Source organism: Taudactylus pleione, unplaced genomic scaffold (genome assembly GCF_031769625.1).
Source record: "Taudactylus pleione unplaced genomic scaffold, aTauple2 ptg000479l, whole genome shotgun sequence".
NCBI classification, from domain to species: domain Eukaryota; kingdom Metazoa; phylum Chordata; class Amphibia; order Anura; family Myobatrachidae; genus Taudactylus; species Taudactylus pleione.
The window spans coordinates 5,733,743-5,745,251 of record NW_028284881.1 but is presented as its reverse complement, the minus strand read 5'-3'; the positions used below and the strand labels follow the sequence as shown (position 1 = coordinate 5,745,251).

The 11,509-nt window shown below is 46.1% G+C and overlaps 1 protein-coding gene across 1 annotated transcript in view; it reads left to right on the top strand.

Annotated features, from left to right (window-relative positions):
• Positions 1-9,886: 9,886 nt before the first annotated feature.
• The window catches only part of PPTC7 (protein phosphatase targeting COQ7), a 63,370-nt gene continuing 61,747 nt past the window's right edge, over positions 9,887-11,509 (top strand). The window contains exon 1 of the mRNA XM_088449203.1: positions 9,887-10,395. Coding sequence (XP_088305329.1) covers positions 10,194-10,395 — 202 coding nt within the window. The 5' untranslated portion in view covers positions 9,887-10,193. The remainder of the gene's footprint in view (positions 10,396-11,509) is intronic.

Genomic DNA, 11,509 nt, shown 5'->3' with positions numbered 1-11,509 from the left:
TCATTTTTTAATATGTGTATTGTATTGTGAACTGCATTATAGTGGTAATACCTAGTTTTCATACATTTTACTTATATTGCTATTTCTATCTTATCAGTAAAAGTATTTGCCTTTCAAAAAATCACTGTTCATGGTTTTTGTGTAGTTCATGTTTTCCACTCATTTTATGTGTAGATATCCATCTATAGCAAGGGACTAAGGACCTGATTCAGACCCACTCGCTAGGAGGTGTTCGCTCGTAGCTGGACGATTTTCGCAATTGTGCGTATGCATCGCAGCGGGCGAACCAGTGCAAGAGATGAGGAAGCGTTCCCTCGCTGCGCATAGACAGCCCAGCAGAGTGAGTGACAGGAGAAGCCGTTTGTGGGTGGTGACAGGGGCTGGACATTATAAACGGGGGAGTAGAGATGCGAACGCAAGCGTGCCTGAGCGTCTTAATGCCATTTCAGAGGCGTGCATAATTAAGAGGCAGCGTCATAGTACATGTCACCTGGCTGGTTTTTACACGGAAGTGCTCGCAGTGCTTGCGGTAGTTTATAGTCAACCTCAAGCGCTGCGTTCGCTTCCGATGGTACCCGATGTACTGATGGTTGCATACACTTCCTGGAGATGCCGTGCGCAAGTGGGCATCTTAAGACAGGCTGGTGGGTGTCTACATACACAAAGCGATCGCACGGCAAGACATTGTGGGCGTGCTTATGCCTTGACGTGCTATCTCCTGCCTTGCTGGGTGTGTGCCGGAATTGAATATGCTGGGTGCGAGCGTACATATCTAGCGAGCGGATCTGAGCAGTGTATGTCTTTTCTGGTTTTACATTTCATTGTTGTTGAAGTTTTGCACTAAACTTTTTACACTCGCTGCTAGTTTTTCTCTGCAATTCTTAATTAACTACATGAGCGCCAGGAGTTTCTGGTAGAAATTCTACCACCTGTGGTGTTAATTGCAAGAAAGATAGGTGATATTTTTTCATAATTTTTTTTACTCTCTGGTTTCGCCTATTGCCGGCACTGAGTTTACTGGTGGCCCATATCCTTATGGCCATATCCAGACCTGTATTTACCTGTTAAAAACCTTCTCACTTGACTACAGTAGGAAGCAAATCATTGTTTTGAGATTCATTTTATTTTCCTTATTTGCCACTTGGGACCGTTACCAATTAGCTGCGATAATGTGAAAACGTACGTTTTCGCACACATTGGGGCTTTTGGCGCGATAATTCCCTATGCGTGCTCCCGTTTTTCGCACTATCCTATTCCAAAAGACGCAATGCGGCATTCACCGAAAACTGTCCATGGTGTAACCTGCGAAAAGAACAGCAGAAATTGGGGAAATCTATTTGTACCCCATAAAAAGGCAAACTGACATAGGAGAACAGTAAAGAAGTGTACTAGTGGCCCTAATAAAAGTATTTGGGTTTTCTAAATTGTGTTAAATGGCTGTTATATGCATTTTTCTATAAAAGTGCCAAAATAAATGCTGCAGTTAAATTGGGAGTTCATTAAAATGGGTGCAAGTATATTTTTGTGGAATTTTTGGGAACTTATAAATTTTTTTAAAAAGACACATGGTGCAGCGACCTGCAATGTTTAAAACACATGTATTATCCATACAGCCCCCCAAAATACCTGACCCAATACTTTAGTTTAAATCCATTTTCCATCACTTTGAAAAATTTTACCCCAAAACTGACATGTCATTATTGGCCAACTTAAGGTAATTAAAAAAATATATTTGCCCATTTTGTCATTAGGGGAGGCTCTGAATTAATTCCCGAAAATTTTAGCCAAAAAAAAGGGGTTTTGCACAATTTTTCACCTGCTCTGAGATGGTGAATACTTTTTGGCGGTTTTGGTCTATGGAGAATTTGCACGTCCAAAAACTAGGATTGAACGATACACATTTATTGCACGTCCAAAAACTAGGATTGAACAATACACATTTAGTGCGAAATGTTAGCGCCGGTGAAAAGTTTTTGCAAAAATGTGGCTTTTCGCGTCTAATCGGATACTGCCTTTGGTCTTTCCCACTTACTTTTATTAGTGAAAATAATGGAGGGTCATTTGCATATTTAGGAATGATAGGCTTAAAAGATACAAAATGACTAATGTAAGAAATACAGTCAGGTGCATAAATATTGGGACATTGACAGAATTTTCATATTTTGGCCTCTATTCACCACCACAATGGCTCTGAAATGAAACAAACAAGATGTGCTTTAACTGCAGACGTTCAGATTTAATTTGAGGGTAATTACATCCAAATCAAGTGAACGGTGTAGGATTTACAACGGTTTCTATATGTGCCTCCCAATTTTTAAGGGGCCAAAAGTAATGGGACTATCAACTCAAAAGCTATTTCATGGACAGGTGTGGGCTATTCTCTCATTATTTAATTATCAGTTAAGCAGGTAAAAGGTCTGGAGTTGATTCTAGGTGTGACATTTGCATCTGGAATCAGTTGCTGTCGACTCTCAATATGAGATCCAAAGAGCTGTCACTATCAGTGAAGCAAGCCATCATTAGGCTGGAAAATCAAAACAAACCAATCAGAGAGATAGCAAAAACATTAGGTGTGGCCAAATCAACTGTTTGGAACATTCTTAAAAAGAAAGAACGCACCGGAGAGCTCAGCAACACCAAAAGACCCAGAAGACCAAGGAAAACAACTGTGGTGGATGACAGAAGAATTATTTCCCTGGTGAAGAAAAACCCCTTCACAACAGTTGGCCAAATCAAGAACACTCTCCAGGAGGTAGGAGTATATGTGAAGTCTTCTCTTGATTGTTGACTTTGACACAAGAGTGAATATAGAGGGTTCACCACAAGATGCAAACCATTGTTGAGCCACACAAACAGGAAGACCAGATTAGATTTTGCCAAACAACATCTAAAAAAGCCATTACAGTTCTGGAACAACATGCTATGGACAGATGAGACAAAGATCAACTTGTACCAGAGTGATGGGAAGAGAAGAGTATGGAGAAGGAAAGGAACTGCTCATGATCCAAAACATACCACCTCATCAGTGAAGCATGGTGGTGGTAGTGTCATGGCGTGGGCATGTGTGGCTGCCAATGGAACTGGTTCCCTTGTATTTATTGATGATGTGACTGCTGACAAAAGCAGCAGAATGAATTCTGAAGTGTTTCAGGCAATATTATATGCTCATATTCAGTCAAATGCTTCAGAACTCATTGGACAGCCCTTCACAGTGCAGATGGACAATGACCCGAAGCATACTGCAAAAGCAACCAAAGAGTTTTTTAAGGCTAAAAAGTGGAATGTTATGCAATGGCAAAGTCAATCCCCTGACCTGAATCCGATTGAGCATGCATTTCAAAACTGAAGGGAATATGCCCCAAGAACAAGCAGGAACTGAAGACATTTGCAGTAGAGGCCTGGCAGAGCATCAAAAGGGATGAAACCCAGCGCCTGGTGATGTCTATGCGTTCCAGACTTCAGGCTGTAATTGCCTGCAAAGAATTTGCAACAAAGTATTAAAAAGTGAAAGTAATGCTGGCCATACACACTACAATTATCGGGACGATCCGCCCGATATCGGCGGATCGCCACGATAATTGTAGCGTGTGGGGGGGTGACCGAGGGTTAAATATTGCTCGGTCGGGCATGCTGGATTGTCCAGCATGCCCGTCCGATGCGATATTTAGCGGGTAAACTGTCGGCCGCATCGGGCAGTGTATGCCCAGCGCAGCCGACACAGACATTTCCTGTGTTCCTTCCTACGGAAGGAACAGGGAAATGTCTCCGCCCCCGGGGGCGGAGCACGGATGTCGGGCTATACACTGTGAGATTTCTCTCACAGTGTATGCCGGCGACGTCTGCGGCTGGCAGGCTGCCAGATAAAATGTCTGTCAGTCTGACAGACATTTTATCTGGTAGTGTATGCCCAGCATTAGATTTAGGATTGTTTAGTTTGTCCCAGTACTTTTGGCCCCTTAAAAAGTGGGAGGCACATACAGAAACCGTTGTAATTCCTACACCGTTCACCTGATTTGGATGTAATTACCCTCAAATTAAATCTGAAAGTCTGCAGTTAAAGCACATCTTGTTTGTTTCATTTCAAAGCCATTGTGGTGGTGAAGAGAGGCCAAAATATGAAAGTTCTGTCAATGCCCCAATATTTATGCACCTGACTGTATTTATTTGGAATGTCTTAAGCTGGATACACACTAGACAATATGTCATCCGGTCCCGCAGATCGGTGCGACATATCAGGTAAATTGTCTAGTGTGTACCCATGATAAGCACGCTCCCGCGGGTCGCTGACAGGTGTGTATGTACTTGCTGCAAGCCGGGTCCCGTCGTCAGCAATGTCGTGCTGGGAACACATCGCCGTGCGACCAATTGCTAAGCCAATACGCACTTACCAATCTGCCACTTGATGTGTCTGCGCTGACATCACAGCTGTGCGGGCATTTAAATTTGCACGCCCAGTTGAGATGTCAGTCTCCAGCAGTCCTTGCAGCAAGTGTACGGATGGTCGACGGGTTGCCCGTACATACAGCCAGATGCACAATATAACTGCAATATATGTTGGCATTGGTTGTGCTTCTGGCCTGATGAAAATATGTCTGTGAATTACGTCATTCACAGACATATCTTCTGTACCAGGGGTGGATAAAGGGGCGGGCTAACAGGGCCGTCGCCCCAGAGTGTTGCAGCCTAGAAGGGCGCAGGCACAGTCAGCCCGCCCCTCAGTATCTCCTGCGTTTCGCCTCCCCTCCTGAAGTGTGCAGCTGAGCTGATGCCTCTCCTGCTCCATCCCGCCCCCTGCTCTGTCCTGGGCTTGAGCTCCCCTCTTGGTCCTTGCTGCCACTGCTGCCAGCCTCTCCTGCTCCATCCCACTTTTGCTCCCTGCCTGCGGTGTCTGAAACTCTGATGCTCGCTTCCTGTCTGAGCCAATCCAGAGAGCGCAGAGCGCATCAGACATATGAGGAACCGCAGGACAGACCACTGATGAGGTAAGTGAATTGAGTGTGGCATTGGTGTAATGCTGCACTGACTCTTGTTAGTATGTGGGGACAACTGGCATATTTGGGGCCAATTAGAGAACACAGGGCACTGTAACAAAATTTGTAGGTACTGTAATTGGTATAAGATGGCTGGGACACTTGGTAGAGGGAAAGGTGTGTGGGTGACATGTACAGTACGTATGCATTAGCCTATCAATAATGGGTGCAGGGTGTGCGGTGCACATGGGTCCCTGCACACCATGTACCATTATAATTATTATGCTTACCTCTCTGGAGTCCCGTGTCGGCTGCTGCAGACTAAAATCACCGGGAAAATGGCGCTGTGGCTATTTTCCAGGTGAGTTGTGCATGCATATATAGTGTAGGGTATAGAGCAGGGATGGGGAACCTCCTGCCCAGGGACCTTATAAGGAACTCGGTATCATTTGGTCTGGCCCTCAGAGCTTTTTTCTGGTAGCCTCATTTGGCTAGCAGGGTGCCTAGAATGGTACCCTGTAGCCAGAATCTATGCAGCAGTGCTACCTGGAGCATCCTTATGATGTTTCAGACGGTCACACCGCTGCCCTTACAGCTCCCCGGAGCATCCTCAGGATGCTTCAAACCTTGCTGTAATCACTGGCGATTGTGGCCCCGTTCCCATGTGACATCACACGGAGGGGGCGTGGGCTGCACTGGGCCTGCGAATAATGTTATATATATAAAAATGGCCCTCGGCAGAAAAAAGGTTCCCCACTCCTGGCCTAGACCAAGCCCGCAAATAATGTTATATATATATCAAAATGGCCCTTGACAGAAAAAAGGTTCCCCAACCCTCGCCTAGACCAAGCCCGCAAATAATGTTATATATATATATCAAAATGGCCCTCGGCAGAAAAAAGGTTCCCCACCCCTGGTATAGACCATAGTTGCTTACCTTTTGGCTGCCTCCTCCAGCCAGGTCAGCACTGTGGGGGACGGGGCCTGGTGGATGTGGGCGGGCTTTGTGGCGTTAGGCAGGGCTGGGTGGTGGTGGGCGGGTAGTGGGGTGCGGCGATGCAATCGTGTCATTGATGCCCCACCCTCGCTATGAAATGCTGAAATTACCAGCATTATGGAGCGGGGGGGGGGGGGGGTTGAGCAACAATGACATGATTCAGTGCGTACTTCACAGGGAAAGTGGGTGACCGCGGCCAGCTGGCCCTGCCCCGGGATACTTGTCCATCTTTCCGGTTGGCCTGGAGTGCCACAAGATTTTCGAGAGACCCGGCCATTCCTGGAGGGTAGGCAGGTATGGTATAGAGGTGTCTATAATGTAGTGGTGGGTATAGAGGGGTCAGTAATGTAGTGTAAGGTATAGAGGGGTCAGTAATGTAGTGTAGGGTATAGAGGGGTAACTGATGCAGTGTAGTGTATAGACAGGGTTGCCAAGAGCCAGGCGGGCCTGGGTGAATGGGGCATGGCCTAATCGCGGGAGGCGTGGCAACGTCAGAAAAATGAAAAGAAAAATGAAAAAAAAAGAAAACACTGGTGAGGGGGGCTCTGTAAGTCCCTCAGCCCAGCGCATATCCAGGGGGGGCACGATTGGGATGATCGCTCCCACCGACTGCAAGCAGTCTCCCTTTGCAGCCTAGCACACAGCAGCGTGTGCTGGGCTGCTCAGCTAACAGGGAGGAGGGGGACGGCGTCAGACCCGGGCCCCTCCAGCAAGCCTGGGTAATTAGTATCCACCCCCCCCCTCGGCGTCCCTGGGTATAGAAGGGTCAGTAATGTAGAGGTGGATATAGAGGGGTTAGTAAAAATACTGATCCAAGGTACTTAGAACACTATTACTGAAATAAGAAGCAAAATGCAGGAAAAAGTACTCAAATGTCAGAGGTCTGATATGAGTGAACTGCGCCATGCCTTGCACCGCATATCATTATGATTAAACTGAGACGTTCATTTTTTGTATTGGTGATGGTGGTGGGGGCGCCAAAGGAAATTCTCGCCCTGGGCTCCACATTGTCTAGAACCGGCCCTGTTCTGTATACACATACAGATGCACTATGCGATATGTCATTAGTCGGCTGTTTGAACGACAAATACCGCATAGTGTGTCTCCAGCATTAGACAGTGTCAACTGCAATTACAGCTCATGGTTCCAACCTTCACTGACTGTATTATGTTGATACAAAACAAATGATAGTAGTTCAGCCCACAAATAAGAGTGTATATTATGTAAATAATAAATGATTAATATAGAAACACAAATTAAATCCAGTTTGATATGAAAACTGAGTACTCTCAGGCCTCAGAGGCTTCTAGAAATGTGGGCCTGAATATGAGATGACAGTGGTCACTTCAGAATGTATGAGCATCTGTAACAGGAATCAGCCACACACGGGTAAATCTTGCTGCTCCTGGAGCTGTGTACATCAGTGGTGACCAGACCAGTGACCCGGAAACTGTGTAAGCATTGGGACCCTTTTGTGGAATTCTAGGGAACCGGTAACCTAGGGGTCCCAGTGCCAATAACCAGGGTACGTGTCTATCACCTTCTTTGTTTTTATTCTTATTCCCTTGTTGAATGGTAATTATATGTGTACTTACTGTTTGATCAGCTTTCTTTGCAAAGTCCCTTACTTAAGGGTAATTCTGTGTTGTTTTCTTTGGGAATAAATGCTTTTTATACTTATCAACGTAACACTATTTCTTATATGATGTTAAAGAATTTTCCCAGCGCTAGTGTGATCATCCACCCCAATTAAGTCGTTACTGGCTGATCATGACAGTTCTCCAAAATCAGGATTATACTGTGTAAACCGGGTAAATCTGGAAGCAAATGTAATTTATTTTATTGACCACTGAAGACCCAAAAACTATGGTTTATTACTAATTTATTTTACAAAGAGCTTTAACAGAAGGTTGCATGAAAATGTGCACATTTTGCATTATTTAACTATGAACAAAGTTCATGTGTATAACATGAAAATATAAGAAACAAAATTACATAAACTTAAGCTATTATGTGTAAACTCTGGATTCTGTACATGTGCTATATAAATTAAATAACAGCATCCCATTGAGCCCACACAGTCACCAGCAACTGGGTATCATCATCCTGATGGGTTTATTTCTATATGGAAGCCAGGGGCTGCAGTCCTGTTAACCCCATTATTAATATAGCCCTGCATAGGTGGCCAAATTAGGTGATATGTGATAATTTGGCCCTTCATGATGAGTGGATATACTCTTGTACTGTCATTGGGGCCTGTTAGTCTAGTTCAGAGGTTCCCAAACTTTTTTGAATTACAGCACCCTAGAGTATCAGATTCAGCATTGTTTTCACGGCTCCCCTAAACCAAACATTTGTTGTCGAGAAATTCAGAAAAAATGTAGTAAAGTGAAGTAAATTATGCTTACCTGTCATACTTAGGTTCATTTATGTGGTTGTGGACAGGTTTGAGCTTCTGTTTGCCCACATATTTAGATTACATTGACTAAGGAACTTTTTTTGCATACATTTTGGTGTGTTGACCGTCTATTGTTTGGACTGTTGTTATACATTACATTGACCATAAATAATTTGGTTTGGTGCTGGACCAAGACCCGAGGCACCCCTACAAGTGTCCTGAGACACCCCAGGGCCCAAGGCACCCCTACAAGTGTCCTGAGACACCCCAGGGTGCCACGGCGCACAGTTTGGGAACCACTGGTCTAGTTGGAAGACGGCTATTTCCAGCCTGTGTATATGTTCGTTTTATGACTGACTGAATGTAGGAACATGCACAATAATGGTCAAACTGATTGTATATGCTACGATGGCAGGTCCTATACCTAAAATATGGTGCAACGTTACAATCTATAGGGGCGGTATTATAGTATGCTGCACTTTGTCACAGGCATTCCAATGAGTCTGGCAATCCTGTAATCAGCTCAGTAATGGAGCATACACACGGTCAGATGAACGATTTGAACTACGAACGATTTTTTACTGCATTAAAATCATGACTGAAATCGTCTAAAACTGACTGCAAACACATCAGATGTCAGATATCGTTATCTGACCATGGGGAACACGCATCGTTCATCGTTCACACATGCCAGATATGTCAAGGAGCATACACACTAGACGATATGCTCCCTGAGCGATATATCGTCTAGTGCAACCTCGGTCCTCAAGGCACACTAACAGTCCTGGTTTTTGTGATATCCATGTTCCAGCACAGATGGTTAAATCAAAATAACTAAGGTACTAATTAAGTCACCTGTGCTCAACTATGGCTATCCCTAAAACCTGAACTGTTAGTGTGCCTTGAGGGCTGTGGTTGGGAACCCCTGTTCTAGTGTGTCCCTGGCAGGGTGTGCTCAATGTCGTTCATGACATTAAGCACACTCGCTAAACGATATCATTAATGATATTGTTCAGCACCAGGCTCTCTCCCCCATTCCCCAACATGCAGTAACCTGACAACATCGTCAGGTTGGCCTGCATGTTTGCCCGATGAATGATAAAGATGAACGACCTGCAGGAACGCGCATCGTTCGTCGTTCATCATTTAGGTCAAAAAATGGACGATAAAGTGAACAACTGAACGATAACGATATCATTATCATTCACTCGTCCACTTCAATCGCCCAGTGCATACGCACGGTCAGATTTCCCTTCAGATATGAACGATTGAACTATTTTTGAAATCATTATCGTTCAGATCTGAAGAAAAATCTGACCGTGTGTATGCACCATAAGACAATAATGGGTATTTTTCTACTATAATCTATATCTAACACTATACAAGCATTTGTTTCAGGTCTGTACAGGGAGTGTAACCAGGGCGGCAGAGCTAATCCTTGGTGTCGGCAGCCCGGAGATCACACACACTAATTACACATGAACTTGTACGCGGTGCCTACTGCTACTGCTGCCGCCGCTGCCGGGAATCCTCCTTGTGGCGTAGTAGTGACGTCAGGTAGTCACGTGTCCCGCCGCCGCAGCCGCCTCCCTCCTCCGGCCTCCGGAGTGTCAGTGCGGTCCAAGATGGCGGCGACAGAGGTCGGTTGGACGAGTGAGAGCCGGCACTGAGTGCGGGGCGCACAGGCACACGGGCTGCGGGGAGGGAGACGGGAGACAGCACCGAGGGACGGGGAAGGCTCCTGAGTGTCCCTGAGGAAGAGGAGAGAGCGGGCGACACGGAGGAGGACAAGGAGGAGGGCAAGAAGCGCAGGGGGCCGTCCGGGGCCATGTTCTCGGTACTGTCATACGGCAGGTTGGTTGCCAGAGCGGTGCTCGGTGGCCTCTCGCAGACGGATTCCCGGGACTACAGCCTAGTGACTGCCAGCTGCGGCTTCGGGAAAGATGCTAGGAAGGGCATCCTGAAGAAGGGCATGTGCTATGGGGACGACGCGTGCTTCATTGCCCGGCACCGGACGGCAGATGTCCTGGGTGAGTGTGACCCGCCGGGGTGTTCTCCTTCCCGGTATACACGGGAGTGTCCGGTGCACCTGCCCCTGTCTGGGTCACTGTATCACATAATGACTGGCACTGTGACCGTCACTCACCGCTGGAAGTATGTGACCCTTCGCCGCCGCTGCACGGTGTAGGGAGCCCAGGCCGGGGGTACTATAGTGTAACGTCTGTACATCAGCTGTAATAAATTCCCCCTGTAGTGGAGATGTGTGTGACCCTCCACTGAGCCTGCGATCTATGTGCGTCTAACCTGCGTTTCTATCGCTCATGCAGGCGGGCTGCTTCCTCATATGATCTGGAAATCATTATTCAGTGCCAAAATATGAAACCAGTTGTATTGGCAGAAGTCCCATGAGTTTCTATTGCACGGTGTCGCTTGTGACCTTCCGAAAGCGATGCTTTTTGTATACATTACTTCACTTTAGTAGGCCTAAATGCATTGTATCCCCTAATAGTATGATTGTTGCCTATTGAGATGTAGCATACTCTGTGCAGCCACCTGTAAAGGCCCCTACACACTAGACGATATTTTGAACGAACGACAAATCGCCAAGTGTGTAGGCACTATGTGCGCTCCCGCGGTGTCGGCCGTCACATTCTCAGATCTTCCGTACATGCAGTTCAATCTGCCAATCTCGTTAACGATTCCCCACTGATCGTGCAGTGTGTACGCTCTACTGAACGACCAGACGATATGTTTAACATTATATAGTTAACGATGAAACAACTGAACGATGCACAATATATCGTTTGGTTGCACAGTGCGTAGGCACTAGATTGTTTGGTAGTTCAAGGAAAATTGCTGTCAACGTTGCATAGTTTGCAAGTCGTCTAGTGTGTACCAGGCGTAATGCCGCGTATCCACCTGCTGATTTTATTGAAAGTTATCGCTCATTAATCGTGCATGATTCTGGCACTAAAATGTCGGAAATGACCAGCGATGCGTGCTCCCGCTGGTCGTTTCTGACATCAGTCATTGCCCAAACATGCCGGTCAATCTGCCGATAACGACAGATTGGCTATGTGCGGGGATGAGTGAGGGTGCCTGCACTGAACGACATTTCGTTCAGTGTAGGCACTACAGGTGGAT